At 39.5% G+C, this 26,779-nt stretch overlaps 1 protein-coding gene across 5 annotated transcripts in view; it reads left to right on the top strand.

The window, feature by feature from the left end:
• Positions 1-23,275, top strand: part of LOC136853464 (pecanex-like protein 1) — a 153,118-nt gene extending 129,843 nt beyond the window's left edge. For 4 of the 5 annotated variants that reach the window (XM_067129056.1, XM_067129060.1, XM_067129059.1 and 1 more), the window contains one exon: positions 13,582-23,275. In XM_067129056.1, coding sequence (XP_066985157.1) covers positions 13,582-13,863 — 282 coding nt within the window. In that variant the 3' untranslated portion in view covers positions 13,864-23,275. The remainder of the gene's footprint in view (positions 1-13,581) is intronic. The other variant, XR_010857472.1, reaches the window with a different exon arrangement.
• Positions 23,276-26,779: the final 3,504 nt, after the last annotated feature.

Raw genomic sequence — 26,779 nt, 5'->3', positions numbered from 1 at the left:
TGCTTGTTTACTATTGTAAATTTGCCAAAACTTTACAGTTAGTTGGTATGCTAGGGGACATTTTATTATACAAGGATAATCATGTACTGTATTGTGGTAGGAAAAACTTAAAATTTACTAAATATTGCCATTAACTTGAATAATCTGGCCATGCAATGAAACTGATTATACTATGTATTAAATGATATTCATCTCATTTGGTGCTCCTAAGAATTGCATAGAAACACAAAAGCAATTAATTAAAAAGACCTAAAAGTTTATGTAGAGGTAAATGTTGTGCTGTATTGACCTTTCGATGAGTCTTTTGTGGAAAGTGAGGTGTGGGGAGCTTTTTAAGTTATGAGGGTGAAGAAAGTATGGTGTGAAGGGCTTTCCATGGATGACTGTTTGCTCACAACTTTCAAAAATTGAAAATAGTCTATTAGAGTTGAAGGGGAGAAAATAAGTGAGACCTTATATGTAGGTACTTAATAAGTAATTAGACAAGTATAGCACTCAACTTGGATGACACATAGATGTTATGACTCCATTAGTTTTTGTACTGAAATACAAACTAGTGTTTTATGCATGCCAACTTCCTACATTAATTAAAAATGCGATAGTTTGCTGGAGGATCAGCAGTCAACAATTGCCTCTGAATGACTTAATGTTGGTGCCTATTGGTACTGATTTTTTACCGCATTTTTTAATTGTTACTAATTTAAGCACCTTTTTCTTTATTTTAGTAGTTACAGTAATGGATGGTATATTAAGAATGCTGCAATGGAGTGCCGTTTTACATTCTGGCATCTGAGTGGCTTAGTTGTTTTATATCTCAAGTAATTGTGGCTGAAAAGGGATTTTGACAAAGGAAAAATCTATTTCTGAGGAAGGTCCCGTGTCACCCGGTGAAATTCCATTACAGCACGAATTTCTAGGTATAAAAATGCTAGATATACCAGAGAAAAAGAGCTTTCAGGAAAGCTGGGGTTACTACCCCCAGTCAAGCGTCTTCTAGGAAGACGTCGGTATAAGGAAGGGTGAGTGAAATACCACTACCACGGAAAAATACTCGAAAGATCTCTCCTTATCAAAACCCCCGGAACAGAGCGGTGAGCCGTTACAGCCCCTACACTCAACACCGCCAGGACGGCGACACCAGCGCCACCTACCTCATTCCATGCTAGCACTAACCCCAGACTTGGCATGTGCAAGTAGGGGAGCAATAGGTGAGTCAGGGAGGGTCACGGGTGACACGGGACCTTCCTCAGAAATAGATTTTTCCTTTGTCAAAATCCCTTTTCTGAGTTCAGTCCCGTGTCAGCCGGTGAAATAGTGATAGAGAATCATGCCAAGGCTGCAACTACGAGGAAAAGAGGGTAATCTGAAGAAAAAAAAAAACATAAATTACGAAAATAATGTTAATCAGGGAATCTCTTACATGTAGCAAGAACACTAAACCTAAGGCACATCAAAGACTTAATACTATGAAAAGTGGGAAGTCCCCGGCACAACGGGAAGAGGCCCTAAAAATACTTAACACTACTAAAGCATATTGAAATATGAAATTTGCATAAGATAAATGCATATACAATCTAAAGCTACACACGTAAACTTAGGCTAAACACGTAAGAGACAAAATCAATGGAAAATAAAATATACAGTACATATACATATATCTGGGGTACATGGAGCAAAATAAAAACCGCCCAGTACCCCACAAGAAAAAACAATCATAACATGTCAGATTACAGTTTCCACTCAACAGAGACAAGATACATCAATATGAGGAGCCAGGCAGTGAGGCATGATCAACCAGGAGGATAAGCAGAGAAGTAAATGAGGCAGGCGGCGGGGGAAAGGATAGGATAAGGATATGATTAGTTAAGGTGGGGAGATGACACTTCCCACAGCTATGGTAGAAAATTTCAGGGCTTGAGCGATTTTAAATAGTGGCGTTTAAACACTAGAGGTGATTTCCAACCCGTATATTTAGATAGTTCTGAGAAGTCCATATTATGAAAGTAATTAATGGAAGTAGCAACTGCTCGAATATCATGAACCTTAGGAACTGAATCTGGGTTGGCCTGTTTAATAAAATACAGAATTTGTTGTCTTATAGCATTCAGTGAAAGAGTACCACCTTTCTCCCTGATAAAAAGAGGACCCGACTTACTCTGTGGAGTTCTTAAAAGGTAAGATTTAAGTGTATAAACTGGACATAAAGACTGGTCTTGTGGAAGGGGCACCACCTTCCAAGGAGACCACCTGTCTTGTGGGTCTTTGTTTTTGGCTAAGAATCTAGGGTCAGGGGAAAGGAGGACCTCTCCGGACGGGAGGAAGTTCACTAAATTATCACCTCTAGTGAGAGCCGATAGCTCTGAGATTCTAGCACCTGAAGCCAAGCTAATCAGAAATAAAGTCTTCCTTAACAGATCCTGATAAGAGCATTGAAAGTTGTCCATCTCTGATGCTAACTTAAGGACATCATTGAGAAACCACGTAACAGAATGTGGGCGTGATACGGGTCTCAGACGAGCGCATGCTCTGGGGATAGATGAAAAATAGGAATCTGTAAGGTCGATTTTAAAGCCGTATAGAAATACTTTCTTCAAGGCTGACTTGACTGTGGTAATAGTGGCCGGAGCAAGGCCTTTCTCAAACAGTGATCTAAAGAAAGAAACTCCTAAATTAGTCGTCATGATTTTGGCTTCAGATGCTTTCAGGAAGGAGGCTAACTTTTTGACTGCTGAGTCATACTGTCTAAGAGTAGAATCTCTTTTATCTGATTCTAAAAACAGAGTGTTGACAGGGTCAATGTTTGCTCCTTTTTGGGCTGCGAATTTTATAAAGTCCATAAAACTAGGGCATTCTGAATTCTTGAGGAAGCTGACACAGTCTTGGTTTGTACTGTCTGGGTCAGTATGGGCTTGGGAATCCGAAGACTCCGCAATCCCAGTTCCTGAAGAAGAGGGAACCAATTGCTCTTCGGCCAATAGGGGGCTACTAGGGCTGGTTGACCTTTGAATGTCCTGAGTTTGTGTAATACTTTCAGCAGTAAATTTATTGGAGGGAACAGATAAATTTTCTCCCAATTGTTCCAATCTACTGTCATTGCGTCTGTGGCGTGCACGCCTGAGGGTCCAGGTTCGGGGCCACATAACAGGGGAGCTTGAAGTTGCTCTCCGTTGCGAACAGATCCACTTGGAGACCCGGAACCCCGGCAAATCCATTTGAAAGACTCCCGTCCAGGGACCACTCCGTCTCCAACGGAGTAGTTCTGGACAGGGAATCCGCCACCACGTTCCGCACCCCGCTAGGTGGGTGGCTGACAGGTGCCAGCCGTGCTTGTTCGCCAGGGAGAAGATAGCAACCATTACTTGGTTTACTCGACCTGATTTGGAGCCGCCCCTGTTGATGCAATGAACTACCACTGCGCTGTCCAATACCAGCCTGATATGAATCCGGTTGGGGGGGCGGATTTTCTTTAGAGTTAGAAAGACCGCCATAGCTTCCAGGGTGTTTATATGGAACTGCTGAAACATTGTGGACCACGTTCCTTGTACTTTTTGTTTTGGTGAATATCCCCCCCAGCCGCTTAGGGAAGCGTCTGTGTGAACAACTAATGCCGGAGGGGGAAATTGAAGCGGAACTGATTTGGACAGGCCTCTGACTGTGGTCCAAGGCCGCAGTCTTGTTTTTAAGATTCGAGGAATAGAGGAGACCTTGTCTCTGAGCTTGACATTGGCTCGACTCCGCCACACTCTGTTTATGTCTTTTAGTTTCACTTTTAAGAGCAGGTCCGTCACTGAGGCAAATTGAAGAGACCCAAGGACTCTTTCTTGGGATCGGCGGGATGCCGATTGATTTTTGAGAAATTTCCTGGTGAGAGATGCTATCTCTTTCCTCTTGGGAGGCGGGAGAGATAATGTGTGAGAGGACAGATCCCACTGGAGACCCAGCCACTGAAACCGGGACTCGGAGTCAGGCGGACTTCTCTCTGTTCAGTTGAAAACCTAACGACTCCAGGAAGTTGATGACTATGGACGTAGCCTTCTGACACTCCGGAACTGTTGGTGCCCAAATTATCCAATCGTCCAGGTACGCTGCTAGGGATATCCCCTGGGACCGGAGTTGTTGCACTACTGTGTCCGCCAGCTTGGTGAATACCCTGGGCGCAATGTTTAGACCGAAGGGCATGACCCTGAAGGAGTAGACTTGATTCCCGAGTCTGAAACCGAGGAACTGAGAGAAGTTCCGCGCAATCGCGACGTGATAATAAGCGTCTGAAAGATCGATAGAGGTGGTGACAGCTCCACGCGGAAGTAGAGTCCCGTACCTGAGCTACCGTAAGCATGCGAAATTTGTCGATTTTATGTAGAGATTTAGACGCGACAGATCCAGGATCACTCTTTGCTGATCGGAGTCTTTTTGGGAACAGTGAATAACCTGCCTTGAAACTTTAGGTGCCTTACTTTCTTTATTGCTTGTTTGTTGAGCAATTCTGTCACGTAATCCTGTAGGATTGATGAGGGTGGCTGGTAAAACCTGGTTAGAGGAGGAGGGTCCTTGATCCAGCTCCATCCTAGTCCTTTGGACACAATGCTGTGTGGCCAAGGGCTGAAGGTCCATTGGTCCCTGAACCAATACAGGCGACCACCTACCTGTGTTCTCTCAGTGGGAGGGAGCGGGTTTGTTCCCTCTACCACGTCCAGGCCTTCCTCTTGGGGTGGTGTTGGGTTTTCCTCTATGAGGGGCCCTGCCTCTTCCCCCCCTTGCGATCCTATTAAGGCCGTGAAAGTATCCACGGCCCTCATAGGTGGGGTTGTATGCTGGCGAAGCAACATACGAGGGCGCAGCAAGGGAATGAGCTGGTTGGACCAGCACATATTGTTGGGGGTGAGCCTTGGAGGTGGAGGGCTGTGCCACTGCCGAGACCGGGACGGCTTGAACTACCGCCTGATGGTGGGGCCTCTTATGTCTCCTGAAACGTTTGCCTCCTCTCGTCTGGGGGCCGCCAGATTCTGGGGTCTTGCGCTTGTAGGCAGAAATGCCCCAGCGAGAGCGCAGACTCTGGTTGGCCCTTGTAGCCTCAGCCATAACATTCGTAACCTCTTCTTCTGGGAAGAGGTTAGGCCCCCAGATCGAGCTCTTAACAAGCTTGTTAGGCTCGTGACGGATAGTGGCATCGGCAAAAATGAATTTTCTGCATTCCAGTCTGGCCATGATGAACTCGAAAAGGTCAGACTGAAAGCCAGCCAGCAGGGACTTAGCCAAGACTTGAAAAAATGGCTCGTCCGGCGCAGGAGACGGCAGTGGCTTCCGTAAGGCAGACGGAGTTCAGGAGGCTAACTTAGTCCGGGCATCAAACTCCGCCTTTAACAAAGATTCCGGCAGCTTGGGGAGCTGTTCACTGAACTGTGAGGAAGCACAGAAGGGGTCCAGTTTCCCAACAGTGAAAGTGGACGGAGCATCCACCCAGAACTCGTCACTTCCTGGGAATACCAGGGAAGTGGGGTCTGTTTCCCTCAGCTGCGGTAACGGATTACCTTCAAAGCACGCTCGGGCCGTAGCCAGAGCGACTTTGTTCAAGCAAGTTGTCTCCCAGGGCAAACATTGTGAAGTTGCCCTTGAATGGAGTCAACTTTGTATTTTCTGCCTGCCACTCCGTCAGAGTGCGCAGGAGAGCCGACTGAGCTTGGTCCCTAGGGACGATGACAGTCTCCCTAGGAACCTTATCCGACCGAACCCATGCTTCCTCCGTTAATCTTACGAAGCCTGGGTAGGGGGCAAGAGATCGGCGGGAAGAATTCCAATTCCTCCAACCGCCTCGTGCCAAGACCTTCAACCGTAAGTTTGCCATCATGTTGATGGCACGGAGGGCTTAAACGCCAAGGGTTACCGACATCGAAAGGCAGGAGGTCCGCTGTGTCGGGGATGACATACTGGGGTTCGGCTGGGGGTGGGCGAGCCATTCCCGCCAGTATATTATCATGACTGGCCAACTTTTCGGAGATTTTGGTGAATCTCGTGTCCAAATCCTCCGTGAACTTTTTGAAAAGTTGGTTCGCAAAGGCCTCTGCGTCAAAGGCAGGCTGGCGAGGAGGGCTTGGTTTTGCAGCCCTCTTACTCGCGCCTTTGCCGGAGGAACCAGACTTGCTCCCGGAGGCTACAGGTGCTGAGACCTTAGCCTTCGACGGGGGGAAGGGCGATGCCTTCTTGGAGGACGAGGACTTATAGCCCTTCGCCTTCCATGAAGTCTTCAACTTCAACTTGGGGATAGCAGACGGAGCTCTATCACCCAAGGAGGAAGACTTCACAAAACCTGCAAATGAAGAAATGGATGAAGCTGGGGAGTCAAAAGGGGGCCCGCCCCAACAACCTCACCTACCTCACCACTTACCACCTGGTCCTGTTCAGTATTCATAGGTTCCAGGTCTAAGTCTAAGCGGCGACGTCCTCCGAAACCTCGGCGTGAGAGGATATCCACTTGGGGTGGCTGGGTCGCATCCCGGATCTGCTGGATGATGGGGTGGCAAGATCTTCTGGCACTGCGGCCGCCACCCGTGCGCTGGGTAGAGCAGGTCCTCAACTTGGCATCGAGGACGAGGGGCTTCCCGACGGAACATTCCTGCCAAACCCAGCCACCCAGGCCCGGAGGGATTCCAAGGCAGACTTCTTGGAAGACTTGTCCGCCTGTAAGAAAACCAGCAATTAGCCAAGAAAAAAAAACAGTCCGGGAACCACGTAAACAATATACAATATGAGGAGCGTAAACGGAGGAAGACTGTCACTTACTGACTCATCCTGGACGGTTGCGCAAGGCGAAGCAAACCTCACAACCATCAGGGTGCCAAACTACCAGGTCATCCGAGCCGGACCGCACAACCAGCGTGGGTCCGCACACCACGTGACCGTAGGGTTGTTGGAGTGAAGCGGTACACCCGGCTCCTCACAGCGAACAGTCTGTAAGTAGAAAAAGTACATGAACCCACCACTCTAAGCAATCTAAAGCCGGCAAGGCCGGAAATTCGACTACAACCAGAATACTCCGCGGAGAAGAACTCCCTTATCATAAACTAGGCCAATAAGCTCTAAAATACACAGAGTGGAAGGTAAAAGCTTCCAGACCCGGAATACTCCGGGGAATGAAAGGAATGAGACAACAAGAACTCACCGCAAGGGTTGCCAGTAAAAATAACGGCGGAGCCCCCGGGTGTAGAACCAGACTCACGTATATATATAAATGAGGAGAGTACTCCGTTAGATAAACACACTTATCTAAATATGTATATTCATAAACAATAACATTAAACAAGTGACGGTAAGTGAGGGTAAATACTCCGAGACCGGAGGGATCCGCTCCTTATATAATATAAATCCCTTTCTCACTTACTTCCCCGCCGGAGAAACAAGGTGGGCAAGATGCTCGTATGTTCATAACATAAGCCGGAGCAAATATATATTACCCTAGCCAAGTAACCCGACGGGGAGAAAAGAAGTGTGGGATAGAGTGTCGAACACGTTCGAGCTAACGAACCACCAACACCAACACAGCGATGCTAGGGACTGTATGGGAGGGAGCGAATCCCTCTACCAAATGGAGGAGTCCCTGAACTCGGAGAAAACGCCATCTAGCGTCACCCGCACAAGTAGAGCAAGGCTGGAGGGGGTGGTGAGGGGAGGGGTGGAGTAGGGGAGAGAGGTAGGCTACGAAGAAAGGGAACAGGAGACAGGGGAAAAATATCACCCGCTCAACTGCACACATACACCACTACAAGAATAATGAAACTTGGGAGGGTGGCCTACTACTAAGGGAAGCTACCCAGCCCGATGCCCGACTCCTTCCTAGGCGAAGCCTAATAGGGACCTAACCTAGTATAGGCTAGGAAAATGGAAGGAGTGCGGAGGGGAGGAGGAAGCAACAGGGAGAGAAATTTTGTGCCGAGAACCAACCGGGATCGAGAAGAGGGGGCAAGGAGGCGACTAGCCTAGAGGAAACACATCCAAAGAACTCTATTCCCCCAAAGGAAGGAAGAGAACTAAGGGGCTCACTCTGCCCACCAAAAAACGACCCCGGAGGAAACAGCAACCAAAACTCCCTCAACCTGATGATCTCCACACCAAGGGCAAGGGGATGGAAGCAAAACAAGCCTACTCCACTAAATAACCATCACACATAAAAATGGGAACAAAAATGTGCTCAATAGGGTGCGTAGCCTACCTCGGGAAGCGGTTAGATCTGAGGCTGCCGCCACCACGAGGAGGTAAACAGTGAATAAAATAAAATAAAAAGAGAGCACCATCTCCAAGAATAAAATAATTAGCCTAATACAGACCAAAAATAATAAGGAACCCAACCTGGGGGTACGGGGACGGGCATCACCCTCACAAAGGCCGACAGGCCAATGATACGTAAATTCGAGAAAAAGGGGGAGCCACTGCAGGAACCCACCAGGATGGGAACCATGGGGCAAAAATACATCTATAACGACAAGGAGACAACCCCAACAGAAAAGAACTGATGGGGTCGCCTCATGATCGACATGGCTGGCAGAGGGACGCCGTGGCGTCATAATAAGATCTCAATATTTATGAAAAGACGAGACCATAACAGCCAAAATATAGAACAAAACCCCACAAGAAGATGGTACTTAACTTGGAGATGGTAAAGCTGCTCGATGACATGGCGAAAGATGAAAATAAATAAAAAAAAGGGCACGAGCACACAAAAGGAAAAGGTCGCAATCACGTGCTAGAAAATGGAATGAGGTAGGTGGCGCTGGTGTCGCCGTCCTGGCGGGTGTTGAGTGTAGGGGCTGTAACGGCTCACCGCTCTGTTCCGGGGGTTTTGATAAGGAGAGATCTTTCGAGTATGTTTCCGTGGTAGTGGTATTTCACTCACCCTTCCTTATACCGACGTCTTCCTAGAAGACGCTCGACTGGGGGTAGTAACCCCAGCTTTCCTGAAAGCTCTTTTTCTCTGGTATATCTAGCATTTTTATACCTAGAAATTCGTGCTGTAATGGAATTTCACCGGCTGACACGGGACTGAACTCAGAAATAAGGTTTATTTGGTGGTGTGTTTTATGTGAGCCTTATGACTGTAGTATTGGTTTGGATATTTTACTCCTTTATGAAACTTGTAATACTTAGACAAAATTATTATAGAAATTAAGTGTTGAATATAAAGTTGGTATGAGACAGTGCATAATTTTAGATGTGCTTAACATACACGGTGGTCTTTTTAGAACAGTTCATTTCGAAAAACCATAGGGAAAGAGTATGGTTTAAGTACTGGTGCAGTTCATTCAAAATATGTTTTGTTTCTCTTACTCTCTCTTTTTACTGTATTGGTTATCTAGAAGGGGTATAATTGCAAGGGTGGGAATTCATTTCAAAGCTAATAGTGAAAGCTGTTGTGGGATTGTCATCACCTAAAATGTTTTTGGAACCAAGACATAAACAACTTTTCACTTTGATGACTTAGGGGTGGAACTAATCCTCTGAGGGGCTGGCTGGCTGGGTTAGTGGCAAAAATCATCATTTCTTGGGATATACTGTACAGTAGTTATTTAACTAAGGTATACTTACTTACCAGGAATAAAGGTATCATAGAAATTAATTCTCTTTTCTAGTTAGTTAAATGACTTAAAGTGGTAAGATGCCAGGCTCTTTGAATGGGTAAGGTGTTTTTTTTTTTTAATTAACCCTTAAACGCCGAGCCTCTATTTACGAAAGTGTCTGCCGTATGCCGGCGGCATTCAGGAGTTAGCACCGAAGCGGAAAAAAAGTTTTTTTCAAAAAATCACAGCACGCATAGTTTTTAAGATTAAGAGTTCATTTTTGGCTCCTTTTTTTGACATTGCCTGAAGTTTAGTATGCAACCATCAGAAATGAAAAAAATATCATCATATATAAATATTGAAATATATGACAGCGCAAAAAAAATTTCATATATATATACAAATCGCGCTGTGAGCAAAACGGTTAAAGCTAACAAGTTATTTTTTTTCTTTGTATTGGACACTAAATTGCGATGATTTTGGTATATAACAAATTGTATAACGATCAAAGCAACACAGAAAATAATATCACAAAATGATGCATGAATTCGTAACGTGCGGACGTAAAAAAAAGTTTTTTTCAAAAATTCACCATAAATCGAAATACTGTGCTAGAGACTTCCCGTTTGTTGCAAAATGAAGGTAATTGATTGAATATTACTAGACTGTAAGTGTTTTAGCTTACAATTGCAGTTTTCGACCATTTCGGTCGTGTTAAAGTTGACCGAAGGTCGAATTGTTTCTATTTATCGTGATTTATATGAAAATATTTCAAAACTGATAGAAGCTACAACCATGAGTTATTTTTGGTTGTATTCTACATGAAATTGTGCACATTTTCATATATAAAACTTTATGTAACGACTAATATAAAATGGTGCAAACATTACGACAAAGTGACAAAAGAATTTCTGAGATGTTCGGCCGAGTTACCGCGCGGACGTAAGGAAAAAGTTTTTTTCAAAAATTCACTATAAATCGAAATATTGTGCTAGAGACTTCCAGATTTGTTGCAAAATGAAGGTAAATGATTGAATATTACTAGAATTAAGAGTTTTAGCTTACAATTGCGTTTTTCGACCGTTTCGGTCGAGTCAAAGTTGACCGAAGGTTGAAAATTTGGCACCGTAATTTATATGAAAATATTTCAAAACTGATAGAAGCTACAACCATGAGTTATTTTTTGTTGTATTCTACATGAAATTGTGCACATTATCATATATAAAACTTTATGTAACGACTAATATAAAACGGTGCAAACATTATGACAAAGTGACGAAAGAATTTCTTAGATGTTCGGCCGAGTTACCGCACGTGGACGTAAGGAAAATTTTTTTTTTTTTTTTTTTTTCAAAATTCACCATAAATCGAAATAATGTGCTAGAGACTTCCAGTTTGCTGCAAAATGAAGGTAAATGATTGAATATTACTAGAATGTAAGAGTTTTAGCTTACAATTGCGTTTTTCGACCATTTTGGTTGAGTCAAAGTTGACCGAAGGTTGAAATTTTGGCACTTATCATGATTTATATGAAAATATTTCCAAACTGATAAAAGCTACAACCATGAGTTATTTTTTGCCCACAATTTCATATTAAAACATGTAACGACTAAATTGCCATTACGACAAAGTGACAATTTCATAGTTTTTTATAAAATCGAAATATTGTTATGACTTCCAATTTATTGCAAAATGAAGGTAAATGATTAATTACTAGAATGTAAGAGTTTTGCAAACATTAAATTTGACAAAGTGACAAAAGAAAAATTTCAAACGATAAAAGCTACAAGATGTATTTTTGAAATTGCACACATTTTCATATATAAAACTTTATGTAACGGATATATAAAACGGTGCAAAAATTACGACAAAATGACAAAAGAATTTCCGAGATGTTCGCAGAGTTACGCTGACATAAGGAAAAGTTTTTTCAAAAATTCACCATAAATTGAAATATTGTGCTAGAGACTTCCAATTTATTGCAAAATGAAGGTAAATGATTACATATTACTAGAATGTAAGGGTTTTAGCTTACAATTGTGTTTGCGTTTTTCGTAGAGTCCATTTCGAGGTTGAAAGTCAAATTTGACCAAAATTTTTGAAATTTTGGCAGGGTTATCATGATTTATATATCTAAAAAAATTTCCTTTAGTTATATAAAACTGATAATATTGCTACAACCATGGGTTGTTTTTAGTTTTATTTTACATGAAACTGTAATGCACACTTTTTTCATATATAAAACTTTATGTAACGGATAATATAAAGCCCCATTCACGCTTGCAAAAATTTTATGGCTAAAACTTCCTTATCCTTGGTTAAGAAACAAAATGACCCTATGGAAAACTGGCAAGTCAAATTTGCAAGAGATGGGTTAAAAGCACCGTCTCAGAGTTCCAAGACAGGAGACCTTGATTCATCATGGAAGAAAGGCTCAGGAGGCCACGAAAACTACAAAAAGAACGGATAACAAAAGATTTTTGGAACATCCAAAAATTCACCATAAATTGAAATATTGTGCTAGTCGTGTTGACTCACTAAGCCTATGAAAAAAAAATTTGCTTTTTGCAGAAAAATGAAGTGGTAAATGATTGAATATTACATTATTAGAGCGCTGGCAAGCCCCAAGGTTTTAGCTATGCATCAAAATTCAAGTGTTTTGGGGACCATTGGGGTAGTGGGGAGTCCCAGTTGACAATGAATGGAGAGATTTTGAAAATGTTTTTGAATTAGTCCCTTACAAGGAACTTTTGGGCATGCGTGTATTTATGCAAGATGGAGCACCTTGCCACCCGATTTCACAAGGTCACAAACCTTCTTAAGGAATTTAATATTCAGAAATTGGACTGGCCAGGTCCAGATTTAAAGGGTTAATTGAAAATTGTGACATTAAAAAAGATTAATTAAAAGGATTTTCTTTATATCTAAGACATGGATGCAAAATCTTCCCAAAGATTTAGTTATAGGTTAAAACTATAAAAATAATGGAGAAATGCTAGTATTGAAAAAAATAAAGATAAAATTTTCCCTTTTATTTTCCTTTTTTTATATTATTCAATGAAATTTATAAAAAAATTACTAAGAGGTATTAGTTTTAAATTATAATACTGTATATAAGTTAAGTTTTGAGATACTTGCTACCTTTACCTCAGGTTTTCTATCATCATAGCTGCTCAGCATTACAGAATTTGTTTTATCATCATTTCATAACATGTTTTACTTCATGTGAAAAGGGATTTTGACAACGGAAAAATCTATTTCTGGGCTCGACCTGTGTCACCCAGTGAAATGGTTCCAATAGCACACATTTCTAGGTATAAATATTGTTAAATATACCAGAGAAAAAGCTATCCATAATGCCAGGGTTACTACCCCTGGATCGATCACCACAATGGTGTCAGTATGCACTAAGGGGTGAGTGGTAGCCACTATCACAGATGCTTTGCCCAATTTCAGACAGTTATTTTTAAGCTTCAACAAATGCTTACCAAGATGTACCCTTCCTCTCTTTCGTGGACTGACTGCAGATAAAATTATTTGGAAAGTGCCAGCAGAAAGTAATTGTTGCACATAAAGTTCCTCCCTCATAGGGGTCACCATGCAGTTATGAACCACTTTTAAAAAGCAGCTGATTTGAAGTTTAGGGTGTGGTCTGACTTTCTGAGATATACAAGCATATAAAACAAAAAAAAGTATCCAAAAAGAAACAAAAAAAAATTTTTGTCACTGATGTCTTCTTCTGATGTTTTAGTAATTCTTGGCGACTAAAGGAGGAAGATATGATATGCTTTTTTGCCAAGTTTGTTATGTTTAAGAGGTGAATATCATCAGCAGTTTATCTTGAGTACCGTTAGACAATTGTATTGTTAATAGAAGTGCATAGATTTTCATTTTTAAATATATACATTTATTGTACAAGTATGATTTTATTCAAGAACAATATCTTTTTCTCTCATAGTTAAAGAACTTATTATATTTGTCTAGTTATTTAAAAACCCAGAGACTTTTGTGCATCGTTATACATTTCTCATTTCAGATAATTGATGCAAACCAAGTGTATGACACATTAAACCTAGGAAGGCGCATTGATGTTGTATGGCCTGATGAAGAAATGAAAAAAAGAGGAGGAAGGAGCTACTGGGGCCACTGGGTTCCTGTAGAGGGAATGGAAGGGCCAATAGTACACACCTGGACTCCTCATCACCCTGATCCTCGGCTTCGATCCCATGTAGGCCGTGTAATTTTCCTTGTCCAGATTGAGGATAAGTATGTTCCTGTGGCACAAAGTGCAGTACAACACCTTGGGGCTGAAGTTTAGTCAGTAGAACTTCAAAAACTACCTATTACATATTATACAGGTTTGTGTTTGTGCTCACGTACACAAGTTTGTACTGTATCTTTGAACAGTATACTATAGTGTACTATATGAGTATATCCAGCATGTACAGTATATTTGTTACTGTATACTGTATAATTTTATGAACACACACACACACATATAGTACTGTACTTATTGGTGAATGACTATTTATTGATCATGTGTTGTGGTTGCTAGTGCATAAGATATGGGTTATCTTAATGAACACAATCCTATTGTCCTATTTTAAAATACTTTATTTTTCATATTTTAATTAGTTTCTGTCAAGCAGATGATTGTGTCAGTAGCATGTTTTCAGAAATAAATTCCATATGATATACAGAGGTGATACCATTAAAATTTATTTTATTGACTTTGTTGAAAGGAAAGTAACCAATGAAACTAGTTCTGGCACTGAAGAGGTGTGACAAATTGGTTATATTCCTGTTATTGGTAATGTATTAATCTGTTCTTAAAGCAATTTCTAAGTGATGCATTTTAGTCTTATCATTTGTAGAATATTTTGAAATAACAGTATGCATATGTTACTAGCATTTGAATTTGCAGACAGATAGCATAAATTCTTTATAAATACTGTGACTTGGATCAGTAATTATGTTTACTAAAGTGCAATTTTAAAACTGAAGATTTGCCTGTAGCCTGTGATTTGCAGATACTTGATTTTATGAAAAAAGTGCATACTTTCCTATGCCGAATGTTTACATTATAAAATTAATTATGAGAAGTTGGGCCAGTCATCTGTAGTTATTGGATGAGAATAATTGTGTGTTTGATAGCTAGTGTGCCTACAACATTGTAGTGCTTAAATATGAAAAAAAATGTTTCATTTGAATTCAGCCCTTCAGTACTAGGTGTGCCCTGCTGACTTTTAGGAAACTTGTGTGGCATTACTGTAACTGGTATTGTTAACAAATGGAAGGCCCACAACACAACAAAATTTTAAGTGTTTTTTCAACTAAATTTTAAAGCCGTGAGTAAATTTCTCTGAAAACAAGTCTTGCAAGTTCAGTGGGCTATATTTATATGAAGCAGTTGGAAACTTTTAAGACCTTACTTCACTAAACATGAAAAGTTTACTGAAAGGTAGAAAGTTCACTATTATGACTCATTTACTGCACTACTGATTATCTTTAAGGAGGATTGGTGCTGGGAGAGTTTCATCACATTCATCTCATACTTTCCTTAGATGGTTTTGAAGGAGTCATTTACATTTTTCTCATTGAAATAATATCAATAATTCCTTGTAATAATAATGATACATTTTTTATTGATTTACATATTGCTATTTCCCATTTAGAAATAGAATACAGTATCTTGAGTGATACAAGGGTTAATGTACATTTGGGTCTAAACCGCTGATTCTTCATTAGTTCCGTGTATTTTTCTGTATTGTCACTGGTTGACTTCAGGTTAAGAAATTTATAACTTTTCTATAAATAGGTTTATTTTTTGTTTGTTGCAGTGCATTCATTCTTCAGTTTCATTCATAGGCTTTAGGGCATTTATAGTACTTGTACTATTTTTTTCATATTCAAGTTTTATCTTCACTTGGTCACTCATTTCATGCCATTTCATTTTTTTTGTTGATTGTTTTATGCTTTTTCTTTAGCTGCACATCCTGGTTGTAGAACAGTGTTCTTGATGAAGGCTTACTAACATTCCCTATGTAAAAATGTATAGTTATTCTTCAATATTATTTGGAAGTTCCTATGTTTTGGATTTATGACAAAAGTACTTCATGCAATAGGTAAGTTATAGGTAGATAATTTATAACATTATGTAACCAGGCAAAATAAGACATTAATTTGTGTACTACTAGACTAAATTTTTTAAACAATGATTGAAGGCAAAATAGGTAAATGAAAAAGGATTGTTGTCTTGAAAAATGGTTGTCTTCAATTTTACTTGTAGGTTTGTCCTTCTAAGTATTCTCACAGTTTGAGGTAATGTCTCTCAGCTTCAACTTTTCATCTGTTCATCACATTTATATTTAACTGTTTTGAGTGTGAATTATGGATGATGTGAAATGAAAATAAAAACTCATAAAGATTTTACATATAGTTGCATATGAAATTTGCATTTTTAATGTTGCTAACCAGTATAGGAACAAACTGTAAAGTGTAGCTGTGTAGACCACAAAATTATATATTTTATTTATCATCATTTTACGAGACTGACAGGGTGGAGAGGAAAATGCATTTCTAAAGACCATATGCTCTTGGGTAGTTTTAAGTGTGTGTGTGTGATTCTCGGTATTTCTACCACAGAGGTAAATTTTTGTTGTTCCTGCATAATGATAGCCATGCTGTTTTTGGTATGTTAAATTATTGTATATTGTTCATTTATATTTTTTAATGTTCAAGAGAAAATACAAGGTACTTGTGTAAGCATTTTTGTGGTGAATTGTAACCATTGAACTGTATTATGGAGTTGAAGGTTTCTAAGAGATTGACCAGTGAGATGGACAATTACCAACCGAAAGCAAGAAGAATGAGAAGGAAAGAAAGGTGGGGGTGAGAAGTGAACGGTGCGATTAACCTGCCTCTTAAATGAAGAAAAATTATCAGAACCTAGAAAAAATATTAAGTTTGAGTGTGTTAAAAGTATAGGTCTTCAAGGTTGTTCTTAAATTAAATGAAAAAGGAAAATATAAATGGTGATGAGGCATATGGAAAATTGAGAAATGATAGTAAATATTGATGTGTGTTTACCTAATTGATATGAAAAGAGGTTTTTAGATTTGACTTTGTTTTTAGTAAACACCCATACGAAATAACTAGATTCTTATGAGTTATCATTTGGATGAGTTACATGTAAATGTGTAACAGGCATTACCTAATTCATTCAGCTTAATTTTGTCAAGTGGAATGGGGAGCATTGTGCTTGTTGATGATAGTAAGGAAGACGCTGGTAAGCAGTAGGTATTCAAATAGAAGACCCGTTTTGTGATGCTAATAAGGGAATGTTAAAATCTGCATTTTCCACCTTGCAAATTACTATCCCCAATTGAAGCCTTATATTTCCATTTCTTCTGTTCTTATTTATATTGTAGAACTCCTCTTTTGATATTTGACACTGTATGTCTTGGCCACATTTGAGTATTTATGAAAACATACTAGAAGAATTGCATTAAAAATTTAAATGTTCTTGTGACTTGTAAGGCATACTTGTAAGTCTGTTTTCGTTAAGTAAGATTATGAGTTGCTGCGTATATGACTAAATTGGTTTTCTATTATATTGCTAGCAGAACATTGTGATGGCTGTTTCTTTGATGAATGGTAGTACTAGAGAAATTTTCAGTTCAGTATTTTGTCTTTACCTTTGAATGGGGCTTAGCCTTCTTTGTTTGTGATGGACAGAAATGGTTGACAGTTCGTAATGCAAATCCTTAGCTAGCTAAGTTATATCTGTAGTGCAGTTTTCACTTACTGCAAAATTTAACAAAAAGATAGTTTTTTTATTGCCTCTGCTTTTAGTGTGTATAATTCATGAACTGTTACTGCATTAGTGAAATGCCACAATAGATTCCAGATCATGGTTAAGCTGCTTAAAATGTCTACATTCTTGAAAAAATTTTCTTAAATCTCTTTATAATATCTTAACCCTTTTTTCCCCAGCCCATAGTTCTGGCAGTTATGTACATATGCTTGCTTCTCATGATATGGCTTTTGTGCAAAGTTCCATCTTTTCCTGCCAATATTTTATCTGTCCGGTTTTACATGCTCTTGAAGCTTTTTGTACACAATGCCAGTCTATTACATTCTACTTTCCATCATACAATCCAGTATTCCAATCATTTATGTAGTGAAGGATATAATATGTCATGAAATATTTATTTTCAATTTTCTCATATGATGTAATTCTTGAATACAGATTATTAACATTTAGAAGAAATTGTGCTTGTTAAAATTTCAGCTCACAGGGTATGGGAAATTTTGTATGTTCATCTCTTGAAAATGCACTATTGCCTTCTGTACCTTTACAATTTACCCAGTCAATTTTTTCTTCTTATAGATTTGTTGAAGTAAAATAGTTTTCTTTTCAATCTTTTGCAATTGAATCCTTTAGGCAACCACTTGAAAGTTGTTGTGTACTCTGTGGTTTGTTTGAATCACTTGATGAGAGTTTCCTGTTCTGCATTCAATGATCCCAAAACTTGTATGTATTAACATGTTATATAATTTATTTACTAATATATATTTTACAGAAATTTAGTCAAGTGCTCTCTCTCTTTTGTTTGAACAGATTTATGCAATTCCCCATCAGTACAGTAGTGTTTATCTCATTCTATACTGCACAGTACATACTACAACCTCTTAATTATGTATTTTCTGCACTTACCAGTTATTTTTTATATATTTAGAAAAAAATTACTTGACTTAAGAAGTTTCATTACACATACAGTTTCTTGAATCAGAAAAGTTTATCAGTCAATTTATAGTTTACTATGAAACATCTTTTTCCTAATGGATTGCTTAGCATTGATCATTTTCATAGAGGCAGGCTTTATAGTGCAAAAGCACTATTATAAGCAGAATTGGAGGTACACTGTATAAAGTTTTGGAATAAAATGAAGTAGGTGTTGCCTGGAAGAATATATGCCATGCTTGGTACCTAAGAATGGCGATTAGGTTGAAAGATTCTAGTTTTCTTTCCATGCTGGCTTCTTTCATTACTATCATAAACACTACTATGTCAGCTTGTTCCTCGGTGGGTTTAGTTATACAATAAGGAGCTCTGTTCATTCTGCTCTGGTGTGTGGAGTTTCTTCCTGAATTTTAACTATCCCACTGGCTTCTTTTATAGTTTTATATTTTACCAAAGCACAACAATAAACTAAAAAGACCATGAGTTTAAGGAAGATTTGTTACTGAAAATGTTATTTCTCCATAATTTCGGCCTATGAAACTTGGTTGACATTGCACATTAGTGCAAAACATTAAATGCTATCATTTTAGATGCTTCTTGTTGTGCTGTAGTTAATTAGATTTTGTGCTGCTCAACCTTTTTCAGGCAGGTTACACCCAGTATGCATTGAATAAAAACATTTTCATGGGTTTGGTCCATTGACACTGAAATATCATTGTATGAGTCAAGTGGTGATTTCAGTGTTCAGGACTTCTATTTCAGTTTAATCTCTTACCACTAATATGTGTATCCTAAAGCCTTCTTCATTTAGCTCTTTATAAGCATCCTTATTACTTTCTGCTTAGTCTTGCTTTCCTGTTCGTTGTGATATAAAGGGTGGCTCCAGAAAAAATTTAAGTTAGTCATGTTCATCCATGAGCCCTTTGTGCAAAATATTTCCACAGCATTATTCACCGCAAATACTTGAGTAGAATGGTCACCAGCACTATATTTATCTCATCCCTAATTCACAAAACCTTTCATATCTATACTCTCTGTATGTACATGTCTGACTTTAAAGGCATTCTGTTCCAAGAGTGTCACTTATGTAAGGAAGAGATGGGCTAAAAATGTCCTCATACATCCTGACTTTTGTTGCAGTGGAGACTTCTCTTTGATTCATCCCATCTCTTGTCCAAATATTATCCTTAACATTTATTTCTAATACCCGTGAAAAGCAGAGACTTCCATTCTTCCACCATCATAGTATTCATTGTTCTATCCTCCTAGCTTTTATTTATTCCCACTAACTTACATATGCAAACATTCAATGTCAACTTTTTCATTTACAAACACTAAGAATCTTTTACCAGTTATTGTAGTGTTTCTAATATGAACTTTGTTTTCATAGCAAAATTGACTGCAGTCCTTTTTGTTATTAAGATTAGTGAACATGTATTTCCAGAAAAATTTGCCATTTCATTGATTCTACAAGTGACATGGTAGCAGTAAAGAATTGCTGTCCAAGAAACTTGTTTGGCAGATCAAATATGCCTTCCATAAATTATGTAAAGTTGGCATAAATGTTGAACTTGGCTGGATCCATGCTCATGGTCACTTGAAAGGAAATCAAGATGCAAATAAACAGCTAAGTCTGCAGTAAGTGTAGCTAGATGAAATTAAAAATTCATGTAAATGATTATATGACAGGTTAATAGATAATTAAAGCAGAGTAAACCTGCAATTGGCTTGTGCCGATTATCAGTATAAATTGAAGGAATTGTAGAAGTGGTATTAAGAGGGTTGAACACATTCATTTAATACAATCACTTAATGAAACACCCACCCCACTCCGACATGTCGAGTGTGACCCAAGATTGGCAATAAAACAAATAAATATTGTGTGAATGCCAAAAATTTCAGTCAACACATAAGGCTCTGTGATTTACCACTTTCATTTTGTCATCAGATATATTTACTCCCAAATACTTTTACAAATCTACTTCCTTTCTTAGACCTTCATATTAACAACCCAAGTGCTGTAAATTCGCCATTCCACACTTCCTATTCAATGCTTATTTTCTAACGTCAATTTTCCCCCACCTCTAATGCCATTTCTTTGACTTTTATATATATGTGTGTGTGTGTGTGGTTTTATCAAGCTCTACCATCTTTGGTATTGGAAAATGGTTTACTTAAACCCTAAATCAAATATCCAAATTCCTGTCGGGTTGTCTAGAGGGTTGAAAAGGGGATTGGCAATTGTAGTACAGTACTTAAAAATGTTAAAACTGAACTTTCCATGGCTAAAAGATGTAATGATCACATTCACTCAAGTGTGACAGGGTTTATTGTAGTTGAGGTGAATGTCATTGTTGGGTAAATTTTTTCAACTAAAGTGAATGTACCTGATGAAATGCATGATGATAATAAACAGGTGATCTGATGAGCCATAGTCTGCAAGTTTTGTGTGCAAATGCAGAAAATGTTGAATGTTTCATATACAGGAAAGACAAAGCATTGTTCTTGCAAACCTGTGGTCTAAATGTTATTTGCAACTCTGCAACGTCCAGTTTTTCAATTTTAATGAAACTTACAGGAGTACCTATTGTTGTCTCAATCATGTGTTTAAAAATATTTGATTCTCATTTTGATTTGGATGAAGTATGAAATACTTGTGTTTAGTGTTTCTGCTTTTATTTTATGAAACTCAACAGTTTGTACAAGTCCTAAGCACTTTATACCCAGTTATGCAAATGGGTATTTTTTTTATGATAGATGGTATGTACCAAAATTATAATGTAATATCAGGCATTTATATGTTATCCACCTCGCATAACAGTCCTTTTGAAACCGTGTACGTTCCCTAGAATGATTATCAGTTATTTTAGTTTTTATCTTGGAACACCTCTACACAGGATAAGAGCAGTTTCATGTGCATCCTGAAATTATGAGCTAAAGAGGTAAAATAATTCTTTATACAATACGTATATATTTTTATGATGATGAAACCATAATATTTCCTATATTGTGTACTTCTTAACATCATTTTGCAACGAGTATTGTTTCCATTTGGTTTAGTTATGAAAGAAATATGTGAAGTTTATTTTGTAAATAGTTGGTTAGTAAATCACCTTGGCCCTAATTTAGTTAGCCCTAATTTAGTTATCAGAGTAGATTTTTTTTATACTCTCTCTCTCCAATTATTCTGTATGGAGGACACAAATGGATGAATAGCTCATGTCATTAATCTTTAGAGGTGATACTGTGATTTTTATTTGACACAGGGTTGGTGCACCTTGATTATTTGAAAAATGAACTAGCCAAATTAAAGAAAAAATTTAAAGATTGTTCTTCATGCTTTAAACTGTCTTATCCAATTTAGGTCTTATACTTTGACTGCTTATCCAATTTAGGTCTTATACTTTGACTCTTCCTTTAATAGGATCAGAATCTTTTTGGGTATTTATTGTTCTTTTGTTTTTTAAAAGTTTTTTCCCTCAAACTTTTATATATTCCATTGAATGATGATTTTTCCTTTTCCTCTTTCAGACTATATATCTACATTTTACTATTTTTGAAGTAAAAACCACCAGACTATATGTATGAAGTGCAGAAAGTGACCTAGGTAGTCATTAGATTTGTCAGTAACATTGAGTAGTTGCTGACATCATTTGTATTGAGTATGCAGTAGTGTTCTTGATTTGATGGGTATTATAAGTTTTCCCCCCATTTTTTGTTTAAACACGTGTTTGAGAGCTAATTGTATACCGAATGGGTGTTATAAACTTTTTGTTTGTTAAGAATTTTCTGTGATACTGAATAATAAGGCAAAAAAAAAAAAAAAAGAAAACAGTGATACTGAAGCAAGGGATCTTTGTGCTCATCTATCTCTTCTTATGTTTTATTATTTAAATGGTCTCAGTGGTTTATGGAACCATTTCTCTATACAGTATTTAGTTAATTCACAGGGAAAACTCTTTTGAAGTTTTCGTCTTGTAAAACTGATGCAGGTATTGTATTCTAATGCATAGTTGTTTTATAATTTTAGCATTGCCAGGTAATGTCATGAGAAAAGTTGGTTATGTCACAAGAAATATAAAATTGTTGCATTAAATTTCCTCGAGATGAGTACAATAGTCAAGAGTTGTGCAGTTATGCATTGTATAATGTCTTCTAATAAACTGCTAATTTAAGGCTTCACAGCAGTTATAAGAGTTAATCTTCATTTTACAAGAATATCATCCAAATCTGGATTAAAATTTAAGTAAAACATGTGAGAGAATGTCAATTTCAGGAGTTTTTAAGTTGACTCTGTGTTTTGAACCATTGGCAATGTCTCAAAATAGTAAATGTCAAAGATTTTTACATGAACAGTCCATTTCTAACTCCGGAAACCTGCCATTTGCATATTTCATATTAGATTCATAATGAGTTAGTGCTTGAAATTTATTAGAAAATAAAATATAAAATTAAAAAAAAAAAAAAAATGAAATGGATGGTTATAAGGAAGTGATACATATATGTTGATGTCTATCATGTCTTGTTTTTCAGTGATATTCCACAATCTTACCAAATGGTGTTCAGTCATAAAGTCTTCAAAGGAAGGAAATTAAGTCCCCTCAGACATTAAGCACAAGTTTTATGTAGATTCCAAGACTAGTTGAGGTAGTCAGTTATAGTAGACTGAGCATGGAAACATAACCTGTAATTGCAGTTTAGGATTATAGGCCTTAAATCTGTTGTGAATAAAGCCTACTTAGAAAATGTTGTATGTATTAGAGTTGTTGACTTTTATTTCATTGTAGACGAGGGCAGCCAGAGTTGACTTAATGTATTGTTGGTTATTCTATTTGTAAATATTTGTATATATATACAGTTATGTATATAATGTAAATTACATAAAAATCAAATCAAGGGATGTATGGTTATTTAACTATCATTACTATTATAATGTTATAGATTCAAAACTGGTTACTTTTCATACAATAAATGAGTAAAAGAACATAGTTTATCCTTTAACCTATCTCAAATAAATTTTACTTGCAGATGTAAGAGACAACATCTCCATGGCACTGTGGGGCGGTGCCTCCGCTCTTCATTTTCTTGGAGAGTTCTCTGACGAACGGGATTGCTCTTCCGATAGCGTTGCTAACTCCATGGTCGGGCGAAGGGCATTGATGACATTTCCGTGGATGTCTGGGGCACAGCTCCCTCCCATGTTTGTGTGATTAAGGGGCACGTCTGTGCATCTGGCCCCTCTTGCTCATGTTCATGATTTTGCAGCAATCTCCTGGACGGCCAATGTCCATTTCCAATAATGTCTACATCCAATGAATGGGATCGTTCTATCAGACCTTTACGACTCATTGCATGAGTGACGACCTTTCATGGCCACATTCATCCACGGGGACTTCAACATTCTACAAACATTTGTTTAGTTGTTCCTACTCAACTTTGGCACTCTATCTCTTCAGGAACCGGGATAGTTCCAGTTTCCACAGCACAGGTTTATTTGGATCCCTGTATGTTTCCGACTACAGTTTAGTTTCTGTTCAGCTTATGGATGGCTGTGCCTCTGACAGGCACCTTGACTGTGTCCCCTTGGGTGTTTTGTTGATAACAATTTCCAAGATCAGACCACTTTCTTCGAGAGCATGCAGTCAGTGTCTTCTTCGGCAGGTGCTTTATTCAGGATGAAGATTGAGGCCACGGCTGCAAAGACGACGGTCCGGTGGCCCTAGAGGAGACAACATCGCTTCTGAAGGGCACCTCCGGCCTCCCTTGTGTGATCAGGACCGTGCCTTTCTTATGAGATAGCGCAGCCAGGACTGCTTCCCTCGTAGCTGCATTTTTCTTGACCATGTGAATACAACCGTTCTCCGGGACCTGTACAGGTGTCGTCTCCTCTTTCCACAGATCATCTGCAGCCTTCATTTACTATTGAGTCTTCGGTCTTCGGATTGGCTCAAAAGTTTACTAGTCCTCCCTCTTTGGTTCCCTTTGCCTCTCTTGATGACTCAGTTGTAATGTCGACCAGAGTTGGAAGCTTTTGTGTCAAGTGTTCGAGACTCATCAGTACCAATCGATTTATGGAGTGTACACAGGGAACCAAGAGTGTTCCAGGTAGAAACCTCAAGAGCCAGGACTGATCCTCTTATTTTTCAATTCACCATTAGAAATTTACGTTCTGGGATCGGTCTTAGCCACTGGCCATCATACAACCAAGTTTTGCAATGAATTGGGATATGTCAATGAAGTTCTCCAGTTCCTTTGGGACCACAGAAGCAATTGAAAGTTTCCCTTTCAAACCCTCTTCCCTTCCCTTCCCTTCCCAGAAGTGAGGGTAAAATGAAAGAAGGGATGCTACGTCGGCTTTCCTCCCCATGTGCGATAGCCAGTGGGGGAGTGCCTGTAGCCTTATGCATCATATTACAGTGGCTGAAACCTGGGTAGTAGATGTCCTTCAGTGGGATATCAGCTAACCGAGTTCCTACCACCTCATCAACCATCCAGTCCATGTCCTCAAATTTATTCTGGCTTGCTGAAGAATCATCCCCTGCAGGGAAATGAAGATTAGGCTGAATAAATACACTAATGGAAATTGTTACAGTCCAGTTCCCGATTTCTACAACCTTCCCTCTCTCGTACAGAAAGTGACGGGTAATTGGACACGAGTCAAAGTTCTTTCTTCCCTGACCCGTTTCAACAGACACTGTTCAGGATCGAAATGACACTCTTTGTACTTGCAACCATCAGGGAGTATGACTTGAGTTCTTCGTTGGGTTTGAGGGAGGAGTATTCTGAATACTCACCTGTCAATCCTTCCTCAAATTTCCCCCGCTTTGTTCCCAGAGAGGCTTAAGTACTCCTTCAGACAGACAGCTCCATGCCTATCTCTGTTGTGAGCTTCCGACCTCTATCCAGGTATTCTCTTGACTTCTCTTCTTGGCTTCGACTAGTGCACATCTGTTCACGGTGCTTCTCCTGATGTATATCAACAATTGATTGGTCCTGGCGAGCTCACGCACAGTGTCTCTAGGACAGATCCAACTTCTCGGGTTTGGTCGTAGCCTGAGAGTTGCATGGACAAGGGGGAAGTTTGAACTTTCACCAAAGCAAGAATGAGTACCTGCAAGGCTAACAAATACAGCAGCGAGGTTGCCTTGTCTTGACGGGCAACTAGCTTGGCAGTTGCAAGCCGTTCTTGGTCACCTGTCGTCACTGGGGAGGCCGGTTCTTCATGGGTGGCTTCTTCATTCCCTTCAATGCAGTTGTTCCTGCACAATATACAAACCGGCGGTCTTTACATGAGGAATAAGCTTCAGCGCAGCTGGAAAACAGCCATTTAACTTTTAAACTTGGGTAGTTAACTACTGCCTGACTGGCGGGGGTCTCACCCGCCCAGACTTTGCTTTTGGCTGCTGTGCTATGAGGTGCTGTGTTCCTGCTCTCTGCCCTGCTTGCCATTTTGCCTTGGTTTTTTTTTCCCAGTGGGATCTTTCTTTTGTTGTATTTGAAGATACTGTCTTGATTCTGTTTATGGTATTGAGATGCAGGCCCATGAATCATCCATGCCCCAGGCTGAAGGGTGGTGCCCTGCGTGTATGCCCTGGTACCACTTCCAGACCATGTACGCGTTACCGCTCCCCAATTGATGATGACCCTTATGTCCTCTGCACCAGTTGCAGGGGAGGGGCATGACTGTAATCAAGACTCCACGTGTGACGAGTGTCGGCTCTGGTCCCGTGCAATGGGTAAAGTTTTTGCAGAGGAAGAAATACAAGAAGGCTTCCAAGGTGTTGTCCAGGGGTAATATTCCTCCGATGACACTGGTGGTTGCCAACCCTTCTTCCTCTTTCCTTCCTCCTCTGAAGCTTCCCTATCTTACTGTCACTCCTTCGAGAGTGATCTCCCCTTCGTTGTCTTCACTTGCTTTGTCAAGTGGAAGTCGGCTTTCGGGGGGCGGGTGATCAGGACAACCTCTGCTCAGTGGTTTACGTTCACTCAGGAGGAGAGATTTCCCCTATGGAGCGAGAGAGACTGCCGCACTCCAGGAGACATGGCTCTCTTTAGGCCTCTTGGGTGTTCCGTCTGTGCAGGGCCTTTTGAGTCACCTGAGATCTTCTCGAGCTCTGGTGATGCCCCCAATGACTCGTGCTACTGTAACTGCCGTCACTACAACAGTTACAATGACAGCTTTCACCAAACCACAACCAGTGTGACAAACCATCCCACCCTGACTACTCCGGCTGTTGTTGATCATACGTCTCCAATATGACCCTGCACGGGCTTACCAGACAGTAACCCCTCCTTCTGCTGTGCCTGCTGCTGTGTCTGTTGCCGCTGTGTCTGCTGTTCCCCCACCTCCATCCGGGACCAGCTTCTACAGGCGCTCCTGAAGAAGTTGAGGAAGAGGAGTCGCAAGGTGTCGTCATCTGCCGCCTCTTCACCTTCTTCTTCTTCTGAAGCTCCTCTGCGGAAGAAGAAGGCTTCTACCCACACGAAG

The sequence above is a fragment of the Macrobrachium rosenbergii genome, chromosome 27 (assembly GCF_040412425.1).
Source record: "Macrobrachium rosenbergii isolate ZJJX-2024 chromosome 27, ASM4041242v1, whole genome shotgun sequence".
Classification (NCBI taxonomy): domain Eukaryota; kingdom Metazoa; phylum Arthropoda; class Malacostraca; order Decapoda; family Palaemonidae; genus Macrobrachium; species Macrobrachium rosenbergii.
This window is presented reverse-complemented; position numbering and strand designations above follow the sequence as displayed.